This window comes from Salmo salar, chromosome ssa03 (assembly GCF_905237065.1).
Source record: "Salmo salar chromosome ssa03, Ssal_v3.1, whole genome shotgun sequence".
NCBI lineage: Eukaryota > Metazoa > Chordata > Actinopteri > Salmoniformes > Salmonidae > Salmo > Salmo salar.
Window position 1 is genome coordinate 882,300 of NC_059444.1, and position 17,024 is coordinate 899,323.

The following is a 17,024-nucleotide window of genomic DNA, read 5'->3' on the forward strand; positions in this document are numbered from 1 at the left end:
TCATCTGATCACTCTTCATAACATTCTGGAGTATATGCAAATTGCCATCATACAAACTGAGGCAGCAGACTTTGTGAAAATGTATATTTGTGTCATTCTCAAAACTTTTGGCAACGACTGTACTCTCCTTTCCTCTCTCTGCAGTGTGTTTCTGTGTGTTTGGTGGAGACAGATATAGAAGCAACATTTCAGGAGATTAAAACCTGTTAGGGCTAGGGGGCAGCATTGACACGGCTACGAGATTAAACTGAGACAGATATAGAAGCAACATTTCAGGAGATTAAACCCTGTTAGGGCTAGGGGGCAGCATAGAGATTAAACTGAGACAGATATAGAAGCAACATTTCAGGAGATTAAACCCTGTTAGGGCTAGGGGGCAGCATAGAGATTAAACTGAGACAGATATAGAAGCAACATTTCAGGAGGTTAAACCCTGTTAGGGCTAGGGGGCAGCATAGAGATTAAACTGAGACAGATATAGAAGCAACATTTCAGGAGATTAAACCTGTTAGGGCTAGGGGGCAGCATAGAGATTAAACCTGTTAGGGCTAGGGGGCAGCATAGAGATTAAACCCTGTTAGGGCTAGGGGGGCAGCATAGAGATTAAACCTGTTAGGGCTAGGGGCAGCATAGGAGATTAAACCTGTTAGGGCTAGGGGGCAGCATAGAGATTAAACCTGTTAGGGCTAGGGGGCAGCATAGAGATTAAACCTGTTAGGGCTAGGGGGGCAGCATAGAGATTAAACCTGTTAGGGCTAGGGGGCAGCATTAGAGATTAAACCTGTTAGGGCTAGGGGGCAGCATAGAGATTAAACCTGTTAGGGCTAGGGGGCAGCATAGAGATTAAACCTGTTAGGGCTAGGGGGCAGCATAGAGATTAAACCTGTTAGGGCTAGGGGGCAGCATAGAGATTAAACCTGTTAGGGCTAGGGGCAGCATAGAGATTAAACCTGTTAGGGCTAGGGGGCAGCATAGAGATTAAACCTGTTAGGGCTAGGGGGCAGCATAGAGATTAAACCTGTTAGGGCTAGGGGGCAGCATAGAGATTAAACCTGTTAGGGCTAGGGGGCAGCATAGAGATTAAACCTGTTAGGGCTAGGGGGCAGCATAGAGATTAAACCTGTTAGGGCTAGGGGGCAGCATAGAGATTAAACCTGTTAGGGCTAGGGGGCAGCATAGAGATTAAACCTGTTAGGGCTAGGGGGCAGCATAGAGATTAAACCTGTTAGGGCTAGGGGGCAGCATAGAGATTAAACCTGTTAGGGCTAGGGGGCAGCATAGAGATTAAACCTGTTAGGGCTAGGGGGCAGCATAGAGATTAAACCTGTTAGGGCTAGGGGGCAGCATAGAGATTAAACCCTGTTAGGGCTAGGGGGCAGCATAGAGATTAAACCTGTTAGGGCTAGGGGGCAGCATAGAGATTAAACCCTGTTAGGCTAGGGGGCAGCATAGAGATTAAACCTGTTAGGGCTAGGGGGCAGCATAGAGATTAAACCTGTTAGGGCTAGGGGGCAGCATAGAGATTAAACCCTGTTAGGGCTAGGGGGCAGCATAGAGATTAAACCTGTTAGGGCTAGGGGGCAGCATAGAGATTAAACCTGTTAGGGCTAGGGGGCAGCATAGAGATTAAACCTGTTAGGGCTAGGGGGCAGCATAGAGATTAAACCCTGTTAGGGCTAGGGGGCAGCATAGAGATTAAACCTGTTAGGGCTAGGGGGCAGCATAGAGATTAAACCTGTTAGGGCTAGGGGGCAGCATAGAGATTAAACCTGTTAGGGCTAGGGGCAGCATAGAGATTAAACCTGTTAGGGCTAGGGGGCAGCATAGAGATTAAACCTGTTAGGGCTAGGGGGCAGCATAGAGATTAAACCTGTTAGGGCTAGGGGGCAGCATAGAGATTAAACCTGTTAGGGCTAGGGGGCAGCATAGAGATTAAACCTGTTAGGGCTAGGGGGCAGCATAGAGATTAAACCTGTTAGGGCTAGGGGGGCAGCATAGAGATTAAACCTGTTAGGGCTAGGGGGCAGCATAGAGATTAAACCCTGTTAGGGCTAGGGGGCAGCATAGAGATTAAACCCTGTTAGGGCTAGGGGGCAGCATAGAGATTAAACCCTGTTAGGGCTAGGGGGCAGCATAGAGATTAAACCTGTTAGGGCTAGGGGGCAGCATAGAGATTAAACCTGTTAGGGCTAGGGGGCAGCATAGAGATTAAACCCTGTTAGGGCTAGGGGGCAGCATAGAGATTAAACCTGTTAGGGCTAGGGGGCAGCATAGAGATTAAACCTGTTAGGGCTAGGGGGCAGCATAGAGATTAAACCTGTTAGGGCTAGGGGGCAGCATAGAGATTAAACCTGTTAGGGCTAGGGGGCAGCATAGAGATTAAACCTGTTAGGGCTAGGGGGCAGCATAGAGATTAAACTGAGACAGAGAAGCACAGACAGTGCTGGGACAGTCACTGGTTAACACTGACCCACTGGTTAACACTAACCCACTGGTTAACCCACTGGTTAACACTGACCCACTGGTTAACACTGATCCACTGGTTAACACTGACCCACTGGTTAACCCACTGGTTAACACTGATCCACTGGTTAACACTGATCCACTGGTTAACCCTGACCCACTGGTTAACACTAACCCACTGGTTAACACTGATCCACTGGTTAACACTGATCCACTGGTTAACACTGATCCACTGGTTAACACTGATCCACTGGTTAACACTGATCCACTGGTTAACACTGATCCACTGGTTAACACTGACCCACTGGTTAACCCACTGGTTAACACTAACCCACTGGTTAACACTGATCCACTGGTTAACACTGACCCACTGGTTAACCCACTGGTTAACACTGACCCACTGGTTAACACTGATCCACTGGTTAACACTGACCCACTGGTTAACACTGATCCACTGGTTAACACTGACCCACTGGTTAACACTGACCCACTGGTTAACCACTGACCCACTGGTTAACCCACTGGTTAACACTGACCCACTGGTTAACCACTGACCCACTGGTTAACACTGACCCACTGGTTAACACTGACCCACTGGTTAACCACTGACCCACTGGTTAACCCACTGGTTAACACTGATCCACTGGTTAACCACTGACCCACTGGTTAACCCACTGGTTAACACTGACCCACTGGTTAACACTGACCCACTGGTTAACACTGATCCACTGGTTAACCACTGACCCACTGGTTAACCCACTGGTTAACACTGATCCACTGGTTAACACTGATCCACTGGTTAACCACTGACCCACTGGTTAACACTGACCCACTGGTTAACACTGACCCACTGGTTAACCACTGACCCACTGGTTAACCCACTGGTTAACACTGACCCACTGGTTAACACTGATCCACTGGTTAACACTGACCCACTGGTTAACCCACTGGTTAACACTAACCCACTGGTTAACCACTGACCCACCAACCCACTGGTTAAACACTGACCCACTGGTTAACATTGACCCACTGGTTAACACTGACCCACTGGTTAACACTAACCCACTGGTTAAACACTGACCCACTGACCCACTGGTTAAACACTGACCCACTGACCCACTGGTTAAACACTGACCCACTGACCCACTGGTTAAACACTGACCCACTGGTTAAACACTGACCCACTGGTTAACACTAACCCACTGACCCACTGGTTAAACACTGACCCACTGGTTAACACTGACCCACTGGTTAACACTGACCCACTGGTTAAACACTAACCCACTGGTTAAACACTGACCCACTGGTTAACACTGACCCACTGACCCACTGGTTAAACACTGACCCACTGGTTAACACTGACCCACTGGTTAAACACTGACCCACTGGTTAAACACTGACCCACTGGTTAACACTGACCCACTGGTTAACACTAACCCACTGGTTAACACTGACCCACTGGTTAACACTGACCCACTGGTTAACACTGACCCACTGACCCACTGGTTAAACACTGACCCACTGGTTAACACTGACCCACTGGTTAAACACTGACCCACTGGTTAAACACTGACCCACTGGTTAACACTAACCCACTGACCCACTGGTTAACACTGACCCACTGGTTAAACACTGACCCACTGGTTAAACACTGACCCACTGGTTAAACTCTGACCCACTGGTTAACACTGACCAACTGGTTAACACTGACCCACTGGTTAACACTGACCCACTGGTTAACACTGACCCACTGGTTAACACTGACCCACTGGTTAAACACTGACCCACTGGTTAAACACTGACCCACTGGTTAACACTGACCCACTGGTTAACACTGACCCACTGGTTAAACACTGACCCACTGGTTAAACACTGACCCACTGGTTAACACTGACCCACTGACCCACTGGTTAAACACTGACCCACTGGTTAACACTGACCCACTGGTTAAACACTGACCCACTGGTTAAACACTGACCCACTGGTTAAACACTGACCCACTGGTTAACACTGACCCACTGGTTAACACTGACCCACTGCCGTACACATGAATAAAACACATGCTGTCATTGTACTTCTCCTGATCTCAGTCTTGGGACCAACATGAGGCCTTCAGCCTCATGTCTTCTCACACCGCCGTTCCCTTATAATACAAGCCTTGTCCTGCCTTATTGCTTTCTTATGGTATTATATCCTATCCTATCATACTGTTAAGTAAACCATTTCAGGTCGTACCTCTGACGAAGACGTAAGCAGAGTAGGACTGGAAGCCAGACTTGGTGTTAACTCTCAGGGTGTAGAGTCCTTCATCCTCCTTGTTCAGATGGACCAGTGTCAGGGTGGCTTTCTCTCCACTCCAGTGGGTGTGGACCCACTTCGACTCTGCCAGGGCCTTGCCTGGGGAGACACTACAGTATCAGACAGATGGACTCAGTAGTTCACAAAGGTAAAGCACAGGACAGTGTGAAATGAATGTGTGTGCTGTAGCCGCAAGAACAGCTCTGTCCGTCCGTCCGTCCATCCGGGAAAAAGTCAGGAACCTTCCCGCTAGCCATGATTGGCTGAGATAATGGATGGGCTGGACATGCTGGGAGATGAGTTTGGATTGGTCTGATGGGCTAGACGTGCCGGGAGATGAGCTTGGATTGGTCTGATGGGCTAGACATGCCGGGAGATGAGTTTGGATTGGTCTGATGGGCTAGACATGCCGGGAGATGAGTTTGGATTGGTCTGATGGGCTGGACATGCCGGGAGATGAGTTTGGATTGGTCTGATGGGTTGGACATGCTGGGAGATGAGTTTGGATTGGTCTGATGGGTTGGACATGCTGGGAGATGAGTTTGGATTGGTCTGATGGGCTGGACATGCTGGGAGATGAGTTTGGATTGGTCTGAGGGGCTGGACATGCTGGGAGATGAGTTTGGATTGGTCTGATGGGCTTGACGTGCCGGGAGATGAGTTTGGATTGGTCTGATGGGCTTGACGTGCTGGGAGATGAGTTTGGATTGGTCTGAGGGGCTAAACATGCCGGGAGATGAGATTGGATTGTTCTACCATGTAGCATGATTCTGTCTATAACGTGAGCTGGTCAGTATGTGTTTATTTGTATTGATTTTATTTATTTAACCTTTATATAACTCGGCAAATCAGTTAAGAACACATTCTTATTTACAATGACGGCCAAACAAGAGGCCTCCTGCGGGGACGGGGGCGGGGCTTAAAAGAAAAAATACAATTTCAAAGCAGAATTACTTTCCCATTGTTCCTCAACTGCAGTGTATGATATACCATTTTCTAGCTCTGACCTTTATCCAATGTAAAAAACACAATTTCAAATTTTGCTACATAAGACCGAATCAAGGCGGTCGGTCACATTTGAAAAAAGATGAAATAATACAAATATATATTTTGTATACAATAAAGAAAATCAATTATGGGTCAACATCTAAATATGTCTACCAGCGATGATCAAAGCTGATAAAGCTTATATTCCTGATCTGACTGAGTTCTCATTACCTATCTGCAAACAAGTGGAGTCATGAACAGTGGTTTGTTCGTTATGTTCTCCTGCGTCCTTATTCGTCTCCTGATTTGCCTTTTAGCAGCAGATTCACCACTCTGTGAAATGGTTAACTCCGCCTTCTCGCGGCACTGGCTGAGGGCCTGAGACGTGAAACGAAATAGCCCAGCTCGCGGTCGGCTCAAGTAGGCAATAGAGACGCTACTGACAGTGTGTTTTGCGAGATGCCGGACAAAAGGCCATTTTAAAACCGTCCTGATACTTCTGCCGTGTCTACAGATATCCCCAAACGAAAACCGACTCTCGGAGAATGAGCGAACACCTGGTAAATAGTCGCTTATAGATAGCTGCCTGCAGAGACTTCTATTGCAGTAACATTGAAGGGCACTGGCTATAATTACTTAGCCAGCTAGAAGAATGACGTAAGAAGCTAACGTTAAAGGGAGTCAGCAGGAGCAAAAAATATGCTACTAAGTTCTCATAATAACTTTGCTTTACAGAAAGTAGGCTACTGAGACAGACCTTGATGTGGTGAGGCTGAGGCAGGCTGCTATGCATGCAGGAGGAAGTAGAGGAGAGAGAGAGGAAGTAGAGGAGAGAGAGAGAGGAAGTAGAGGAGAGAGAGAGAGGAAGTAGAGGAGAGAGAGAGAGAGGAAGTAGAGGAGAGAGAGAGAGGAAGTAGAGGAGAGAGAGAGAGGAAGCAAGCAGAGAGAGAGTGTGTACAGTGGTTCCCAAACTTAGGGTTGGGGCCCCATGAGGGGTCCCCTGAGAAAATCTGTACTAATCTCATCAAACAAGTTACACACTTTAAAAAATACAATATGTTACATTAATATACAACCACTGTATGTTTCAATACGAACATCTCACCAGGACCTATCTTCCCTACAGACCTACATTAAAATATAACCACTGTTTGTTTCAATACGAACACCTCTACAGGACCTATCTTCCCTACAGACCTACATTAAAATATAACCACTGTTTGTTTCAATACGAACACCTCTACAGGACCTATCTTCCCTATAGGCAGACATTAGAATACAACTAATGTATGTTTCAATATGAACATCTCACCAGGACCTATCTTCCCTACAGACCTACATTAAAATACAACCAACATGCAAACAATACAGTTCTAAACATTTGATGTTTTCGCTTCTTCACTGCGTGTTAGTCTGAATAATTTGTCATATTTCCCCACTTTCAGGGATATAACATTTCAACTGTATAGCTAATAGGCTATGTGTTTGTAGATGGACTGAGGTGATGAAGCTACAGCAGCCAACGTGATAATGTCTGGGGTCATTTTAGCTGTTCTCTAAATGGCATTTAAAGTTTTTTTTTATTGTATAGAAATTAAGTAGGTTTTACGGCCCTGTGTGTGTTGTTACCCACCATTTCTGTACCAGAGGACGTCAGGCTGGTAGCGTTTAATGGTGGGGTAGACGATGACGGTGCAGCCCAGACTCAGAGTCTCTCCCTCCCGGCCGAACGCCACCTCAAACGAGTCTATGATGGCTGTCTCAAAGGTCACGCCGTGCTCCGAGCAGAACCCATCTGAAACACAGACAGATGAGGGACAACAGACTGTTAAGACAACCTCTACAGCACAGAGAGACAGACAGGAGACTAGAACTAAGACAACGTTCATACTGAACTATACCATGACACCTCTACAGCACAGAGAGACAGACAGGAGACTAGAACTAAGACAACGTTCATACTGAACTATACCATGACACCTCTACAGCACAGAGAGACAGACAGGAGACTAGAACTAAGACAACGTTCATACTGAACTATACCATGACACCTCTACAGCACAGAGAGACAGACAGGAGACTAGAACTAAGACAACGTTCATACTGAACTATACCATGACACCTCTACAGCACAGAGAGACAGACAGGAGACTAGAACTAAGACAACGTTCATACTGAACTATACCATGACACCTCTACAGCACAGAGAGACAGACAGGAGACTAGAACTAAGACAACGTTCATACTGAACTATACCATGACACCTCTACAGCACAGAGAGACAGACAGGAGACTAGAACTAAGACAACGTTCATACTGAACTATACCATGACACCTTTACAACATACAGAGAGACAGACAGGAGACTAGAACTAAGACAACGTTCATACTGAACTATACCATGACACCTCTACAGCACAGAGAGACAGACAGGAGACTAGAACTAAGACAACGTTCATACTGAACTATACCATGACACCTCTACAGCACAGAGAGACAGACAGGAGACTAGAACTAAGACAACGTTCATACTGAACTATACCATTACACCTTTACAACATACAGAGAGACAGACAGGAGCCAGATTCACACGGTTTAGGGTTAACACATCTAAAGCATACAGAGAGACAGACAGGAGCCAGATTTCAGACTAGACTCACGTGGTTTAGCATCAAGAGGTCCCACTTTCTGTCCCTCCTGGAACCCTGGTGGAGATTTAAATGATAAGTAAATGAATATGAATAACACATATTTGATTCAGCAAGTTGAGATCAATATAAACTATATTGGCAAAAACAAAGTTATATTTAGAGATACAGAAGAGACGTAAGAACATGATTTGAGAGGAGAAGAACATACTCTTGATAACCACAGTGGCCACGGAGGAGCTCTCTCCCTTTATGTTGAGAGCAGACACACGGTACTGAGCCGTGTCCAGGAAGTCACAGCTACAAGGCAGAACACGGACATTACGACACCTCCACAACAACCACAACACAGCCCTGTCTGATATACCATACAACCATACAGGGTTACTATAGTTACTACAGCTACCTACCTCTTGATCTACAGAGAGTGTTGTCATGGTTACTATAGCTACTACACCTACCTACCTCTTGATCTACAGAGTGATGTCATGGTTACTATAGTTACTACCTCTTGATTTCCAGAGAGTGATGTCATGGTTACTATAGCTACTACAGCTACCTACCTCTTGATCTACAGAGAGTGTTGTCATGGTTACTATAGCTACTACAGCTACCTACCTCTTGATCTACAGAGAGTGATGTCATGGTTACTATAGTTACTACCTCTTGATCTACAGAGAGTGTTGTCATGGTTACTATAGCTACTACAGCTACCTACCTCTTGATCTACAGAGAGTGTTGTCATGGTTACTATAGCTACTACAGCTACCTACCTCTTGATCTACAGAGAGTGTTGTCATGGTTACTATAGCTACTACACCTACCTACCTCTTGATCTACAGAGAGTGATGTCATGGTTACTATAGCTACTACAGCTACCTACCTCTTGATCTACAGAGAGTGATGTCATGGTTACTATAGCTACTACAGCTACCTACCTCTTGATCTACAGAGAGTGTTGTCATGGTTACTATAGCTACTACAGCTACCTACCTCTTGATCTACAGAGTGATGTCATGGTTACTATAGCTACTACAGCTACCTACCTCTTGATCTACAGAGTGATGTCATGGTTACTATAGCTACTACAGCTACCTACCTCTTGATCTACAGAGTGATGTCATGGTTACTATAGCTACTACCTTTTGATCTACAGAGAGTGTTGTCATGGTTACTACAGCTACCTACCTCTTGATTTCCAGAGAGTGCATGTTGTAGTTACTCTCTGCTGTGTACTTGTCAGGATGGACCTTGTCATCTATCACCACATTGTTCTTATACCTGATGGAGGGAGTGAGAGAAGACATTGTTTTCAGAAGAACAGAAAAGGAGAGAAAGAGATCTCTGGGCTAGAGAGGCTTGACTCTTGATGAGAGCTGAAGTATAATACACTGAGTGAACAAAACATTAGGAACACCTTCATAATATTGAGTTGCACCCCCTTTTGCCCTCAGAACAGCCTCAATTCGTCGGGGCATGGACTCTACAAGGCGTTGAAATCGTTCCACAGGGATGCTGGCCCAAGTTGACTCCAATGCTTCCCACAGTTGTGTCAAGTAGCCTGGATGTCCATTGGGTGGTGGACCATTCTTGACACACACAGGAAACTGTTGACCGTGAAAAACCCTAAGAAATTGTCCATAGAGCTCCGAGACAGGATTCTGTCGAGGCACAGAACTGGGGAAGGGTACCAAAAAATGTCTGTAGCATTGAAGTTCCCCAAGAACACAGTGGCCTCCATCATTCTTAAATGGAAGAAGTGTGGAACCACCAAGACTCTTTCTAGAGCTGGCCGCCCGGCCAAACTGAGCAATCAGGGGAGAAGGGCCTTGGTTAGGGAGGTGACCAAGAGCTCCAGAGTTCCTCTGTGGAGATGGTAGAACCTTCCAGAAGGACAACCATCTCTGCAGCACTCCACCAATCAGACCTTTATGGTAGAGTGGCCAGACGGAAGCCACTACTCAGTAAAAAGCACATGACAGCCCGCTTGGAGTTTGCCAAAAAGCACCTAAAGGACTCTCAGACCATGAGAAACAAGATTCTCTGGTCTGATGAAACCAAGATTTAACTCTTTGGTCTGAATGCTAAGTGTCACGTCTAGAGGAAACCTGGCTCCATCCCTACGGTGAAGCATGGTGGTGGCAGCATCATGTTGTGGGGATGTTTTTCAGAGGCAGGAACTGGGAGACTAGTCAGGATCGAGGGAAAGATGAACGGAGCAAAGTAAAGAGAGATCCTTGATGAAAACCTGCTCCAGAGCCTCAGAACCTCAGACTGGGGCGAAGGTTCAGCGGGAGAGGGATGAAAGGCAGCGGGAGAGAGATGAAAGGCAGCAGGAGAGAGATGAAAGGCAGCAGGAGAGGGATGAAAGGCAGCGGGAGAGGGATGAAAGGCAGTGGGAGAGGGATGAAAGGCAGCAGGAGAGGGATGAAAGGCAGCGGGAGAGGGATGAAAGGCAGCAGGAGAGGGATGAAAGGCAGCAGTAGAGGGATGAAAGGCAGCGGGAGAGGGATGAAAGGCAGCAGGAGAGGGATGAAAGGCAGTGGGAGAGGGATGTAAGGCAGCGGGAGAGGGATGAAAGGCAGCAGTAGAGGGATGAAGGGCAGCAGGAGAGGGTGTATGTGTGTGTCTGTTTGTGTGTCTCACCATGCAATACGTGGTTTGGGCCATCCAGACACGGTGCAGTGCAGCTTGACAGTCTTGCCCTCCCAGACAGTCTGTCCTCGGGGACGAACTATGAACTCAGGAGGATGGGTCAGGTTGTCACTGTTCTGCTTCTTACGGAACTCTGCTCTCTCTTCAACCTACAGGGGGACAGGAAGTGGTTAAAACTCTGCTCTCTCTTCAACCTACAGGGGGACAGGAAGTGGTTAAAACTCTGCTCTCTCTTCAACCTACAGGGGGACAGGAAGTGGTTAAAACTCTGCTCTCTCTTCAACCTACAGGGGGACAGGAAGTGGTTAAAACTCTGCTCTCTCTTCAACCTACAGGGGGACAGGAAGTGGATAAAACTCTGCTCTCTCTTCAACCTACAGGGGGACAGGAAGTGGATAAAACTCTGCTCTCTCCTCAACCTACAGGGGGACAGGAAGTGGATAAAACTCTGCTCTCTCTTCAACCTACAGTGGGACAGGAAGTGGATAAAACTCTGCTCTTTCCCCAATCTACAGGGGGACAGGAAGTGGTTAAAATGCTGCTCTCTCCTCAACCTACAACATGACAGGAAGTGATTAAAATGCTGCTCTCTCCTCAACCTACAGGGGGACAGGAAGGGGTTAAAATGCTGCTCTCTCCTCAACCTACAACAGGACAGGAAGTGGTTAAAACTCTGCTCTCTCCTCAACCTACAGGGGGACAGGAAGTGGATAAAACTCTGCTCTCTCTTCAACCTACAGTGGGACAGGAAGTGGATAAAACTCTGCTCTTTCCCCAATCTACAGGGGGACAGGAAGTGATTAAAATGCTGCTCTCTCCTCAACCTACAGGGGGACAGGAAGGGGTTAAAACTCTGCTCTCTCCTCAACCTACAGGGGGACAGGAAGTGGATAAAACTCTGCTCTCTCTTCAACCTACAGGGGGACAGGAAGTGGATAAAACTCTGCTCTCTCTTCAACCTACAGGGGGACAGGAAGTGGTTAAAACTCTGCTCTCTCCTCAACCTACAGGGGGACAGGAAGTGGTTAAAACTCTGCTCTCTCCTCAACCTACAGGGGGACAGGAAGTGGATAAAACTCTGCTCTCTCTTCAACCTACAGGGGGACAGGAAGTGGTTAAAACTCTGCTCTCTCTTCAACCTACAGGGGGACAGGAAGTGGTTAAAACTCTGCTCTCTCTTCAACCTACTGGGGGACAGGAAGTGGATAAAACTCTGCTCTCTCTTCAACCTACAGTGGGACAGGAAGTGGATAAAACTCTGCTCTTTCCCCAATCTACAGGGGGACAGGAAGTGATTAAAATGCTGCTCTCTCCTCAACCTACAGGGGGACAGGAAGGGGTTAAAATGCTGCTCTCTCCTCAACCTACAACAGGACAGGAAGTGGTTAAAACTCTGCTCTCTCCTCAACCTACAACAGGACAGGAAGGGGTTAAATCTCTTTCCTCAACCTACAGTTTTAAAACTCTGCTCTCTCTCCTCAACCTACAAGGGACAGATAGCAGGGATATGGACAGGAAGTGGTTAAAATGCTGCTCTCTCCTCAACCTACAACAGGACAGGAAGGGGTTAAATCTCTTTCCTCAACCTACAGTTTTAAAACTCTGCTCTCTCTCCTCAACCTACAAGGGACAGATAGCAGGGATATGGAGAGGAAAGGGTTAACTCCTCTAAGACTGAAAAAAGACCACATTACTTGTGGTGTCCAGGATGACTTTCTTCTGTAGCTCCAGTCAATCGATCAATCAATAGTACTGACCTTCTTGCTGAGCTCCAGGCGATCAGCTGACTCTCTAATGTGCCTCTTCCTGCTCTTCTTCTCCACGGTAATCGTCTCCATGGAGCTGGTCTCCAGGGAGCTGGTCTCCAGGGAGAACAGGTTCCTCATGGCAACATGCCCCACCCCCTCCTCCTTCACTTCTTCCTGGACCTCCACTAGGCCCCGGGCAAACTCATGGCTACGGACAAAACAGACAACAACAGACATAGTCAACAGTCAGACCGCATTCAAAACCATGTCTGAGGATTTTGCAATTATCCAAAAAACATTTGACAAGCACTCATCCAAAGGAGTAAGAACCAATTGAGGCGCATTAACATTTTAAATCGATGGAATTGAGGACGTAAAGACGGAAACTTAGCATGAAACAGAAGTCAAGGTCAAGAAACTCCTGGCAGATCAACTCAAACTGGACCCTAAACTCATCGAGATGGAGAAGGGCCATAGGAATGGCACTGCCCTGATGGGCGGCCCAGATCTATAGTGGTGAAACTGCCCTGATGGGCGGCCCAGATCTATAGTGGTGAAACTGCCCTGATGGGCGGCCCAGATCTATAGTGGTGAAACTGCCCTGATGGGCGGCCCAGATCTATAGTGGTGAAACTGCCCTGATGGGCGGCCCAGATCTATAGTGGTGAAACTGCCCTGATGGGCGGCCCAGATCTATAGTGGTGAAACTGCCCTGATGGGCGTCCCAGATCTATAGTGGTGAAACTGCCCTGATGGGCGGCCCAGATCTATAGTGGTGAAACTGCCCTGATGGGCGGCCCAGATCTATAGTGGTGAAACTGCCCTGATGGGCGGCCCAGATCTATAGTGGTGAAACTGCCCTGATGGGCGGCCCAGATCTATAGTGGTGAAACTGCCCTGATGGGCGGCCCAGATCTATAGTGGTGAAACTGCCCTGATGGGCGGCCCAGATCTATAGTGGTGAAACTGCCCTGATGGGCGGCCCAGATCTATAGTGGTGAAACTGCCCTGATGGGCGGCCCAGATCTATAGTGGTGAAACTGCCCTGATGGGCGGCCCAGATCTATAGTGGTGAAACTGCCCTGATGGGCGGCCCAGATCTATAGTGGTGAAACTGCCCTGATGGGCGGCCCAGATCTATAGTGGTGAAACTGCCCTGATGGGCGGCCCAGATCTATAGTGGTGAAACTGCCCTGATGGGCGGCCCAGATCTATAGTGGTGAAACTGCCCTGATGGGCGGCCCAGATCTATAGTGGTGAAACTGCCCTGATGGGCGGCCCAGATCTATAGTGGTGAAACTGCCCTGATGGGCGGCCCAGATCTATAGTGGTGAAACTGCCCTGATGGGCGGCCCAGATCTATAGTGGTGAAACTGCCCTGATGGGCGGCCCAGATCTATAGTGGTGAAACTGCCCTGATGGGCGGCCCAGATCTATAGTGGTGAAACTGCCCTGATGGGCGGCCCAGATCTATAGTGGTGAAACTGCCCTGATGGGCGGCCCAGATCTATAGTGGTGAAACTGCCCTGATGGGCGGCCCAGATCTATAGTGGTGAAACTGCCCTGATGGGCGGCCCAGATCTATAGTGGTGAAACTGCCCTGATGGGCGGCCCAGATCTATAGTGGTGAAACTGCCCTGATGGGCGGCCCAGATCTATAGTGGTGAAACTGCCCTGATGGGCGGCCCAGATCTATAGTGGTGAAACTGCCCTGATGGGCGGCCCAGATCTATAGTGGTGAAACTGCCCTGATGGGCGGCCCAGATCTATAGTGGTGAAACTGCCCTGATGGGCGGCCCAGATCTATAGTGGTGAAACTGCCCTGATGGGCGGCCCAGATCTATAGTGGTGAAACTGCCCTGATGGGCGGCCCAGATCTATAGTGGTGAAACTGCCCTGATGGGCGGCCCAGATCTATAGTGGTGAAACTGCCCTGATGGGCGGCCCAGATCTATAGTGGTGAAACTGCCCTGATGGACGGCCCAGATCTATAGTGGTGAAACTGCCCTGATGGGCGGCCCAGATCTATAGTGGTGAAACTGCCCTGATGGGCGGCCCAGATCTATAGTGGTGAAACTGCCCTGATGGGCGGCCCAGATCTATAGTGGTGAAAGTGCTCAGGTTCAAAGACAAGGAGGATATTCTCAGGAGAACCAAGTGACTGAAGGGAACCACAATATTCATCAATTTAGACTTCTCCGAAAAGGTACGCCTCAGAAGAAATGAACTGCTGCCACGACTAATTGAAGAAAGAAATACAAAAATAAAATTAAAAAATTAAAAATTAAAAATTCATGAAATTAAATGTATGCATTCACTACTGTAAGTCGCTCTGGATAAGAGCGTCTGCTAAATAACTAAAATGTAAATGTAAAAATCTGACTTTCTGAATACTCCAGCTATCTGTATCTGTAATACTGGCCCAACGCTCTAACCACTAGGCTACCTGCCTCCCCTACTGTAACCCCTAGGCTACCTGCCTCCTCTAACCACTAGGCTACCTGCCTCCCCCCCCCTAACCACTAGGCTACCTGCCTCCCCTCTCTAACCACTAGGCTACCTGCCTCCCCCCCCCCCCCAACCACTAGGCTACCTGCCTCCCCCCCCTAACCACTAGGCTACCTGTCTCCCCTACTGTAACCCCTTTCTGAATACTTCATCTATCTGTATGTATCTATCAGACCAGACTGACCAGCTTATCTGACACCCTTATTGGTACTATTTTTACAAATTATTTGAATAATGTGGTTAACATTTTCAGACAAGATAGAACGGCCAAAGGGGGCAGTGTTGCAATCTACTGCAGAGATTCTGTCCTACTATCCAGGTCTGTACCCAAACAATTTGAACTTCTACTTTTAAAAATCCACCTCTCTAAAAACAAGTCTCTCACCGTTGCCGCCTGCTATAGACCCCCCTCTGCCCCCAGCTGTGCTCTGGACACCATATGTGAATTGATTGTACCCCATCTATCTTCAGAGTTCATACTGTTAGGTGACCTAAACTGGGACATGCTTAACACCCCAGCCATCCTACAATCTAAGTTTGATGCCCTCAATCTCACACAAATTATCAATGAACCTACCAGGTACAACCCCAAAGCCATAAACACGGGCACCCTCATAGATGTCATCCTAACCAACCTGCCCTCTAAATACACCACTGCTGTCTTCAACCAGGATCTCAGAGATCACTGCATCATTGCCTGCGTCCGTAATGGGTCTGCGGTCAAACGACCACCCCTCATCACTGTCAAACGCTCCCTAAAACACTTCAGCGAGCAGGCCTTTCTAATCAACCTGGCCCAGGTATCCTGGAAGGATATTGACCTCATTCCGAAAGTAGAGGATGCCTGGTTATTCTTTAAAAGTGCCTTCCTCACCATCTTAACCTGTTAGGGCTAGGGGGCAGTATTGACACGGCCGGATAAAAAACGTACCTGATTTAATCTGGTTACTACTCCTGCCCAGTAACTAGAATATGCATATAATTATTGGCTTTGGATAGAAAACACCCTAAAGTTTCTAAAACTGTTTGAATGGTGTCTGTGAGTATAACAGAACTCATATGGCAGGCCAAAACCTGAGAAGATTCCATGCAGGAAGTGGCCTGTCTGACAAGTTGTTGTTCATCTTGGCTCTTTTTATTGAAGACTGAGGATCTTTGCTATAACGTGACACTTCCTACTGCTCCCATAGGCTCTCAGAGCCCGGGAAAAAGCGGAATGATATTGAGGCAGCCTCTGGCTGAAACACATTATCGCGTTTGGCAAGTGGCCGATCAGAGTACTATGGGCTTAGGCACGTGCCCGAGTCGACCCCATGCTTTATTTTCTTTCGTCTGTTTACCTAAACGCAGATTCCCGGTCGGAATATTATCGCTTTTTTACGAGAAAAATGGCATAAAAATGGATTTTAAACAGCGGTTGACATGCTTCGAAGTACGGTAATGGAATATTTAGATTTTTTTTTGTCACGAAATGCGCCATGCTCGTCACCCTTATTTACCCTTTCGGATAGTGTCTTGAACGCACGAACAAAACACCGCTATTTGGATATAACAGTGGATTATTTGGGACCAAACCAACATTTGTTATTGAAGTAGAAGTCCTGGGAGTGCATTCTGACGAAGAACAGCAAAGGTAATAACATTTTTCTTATAGTAAATCTGACTTTGGTGAGTGCTAAACTTGCTGGGTGTCTAAATAGCTAGCCCTGTGATGCCG

At 47.5% G+C, this 17,024-nt stretch overlaps 1 protein-coding gene across 1 annotated transcript in view; it reads right to left on the reverse strand.

Annotated features, from left to right (window-relative positions):
• The window catches only part of myom1a (myomesin 1a (skelemin)), a 98,342-nt gene that overhangs the window by 66,144 nt on the left and 15,174 nt on the right, over window positions 1–17,024 (reverse strand). Inside the window, exons 4-10 of the mRNA XM_045714357.1 lie at window positions 12,809–13,007; window positions 11,043–11,200; window positions 9,585–9,677; window positions 8,608–8,696; window positions 8,409–8,453; window positions 7,382–7,543; window positions 4,699–4,860 (exon numbers count right to left, since the gene is read on the reverse strand). Coding sequence (XP_045570313.1) covers window positions 4,699–4,860; window positions 7,382–7,543; window positions 8,409–8,453; window positions 8,608–8,696; window positions 9,585–9,677; window positions 11,043–11,200; window positions 12,809–13,007 — 908 coding nt within the window. The remainder of the gene's footprint in view (window positions 1–4,698; window positions 4,861–7,381; window positions 7,544–8,408; window positions 8,454–8,607; window positions 8,697–9,584; window positions 9,678–11,042; window positions 11,201–12,808; window positions 13,008–17,024) is intronic.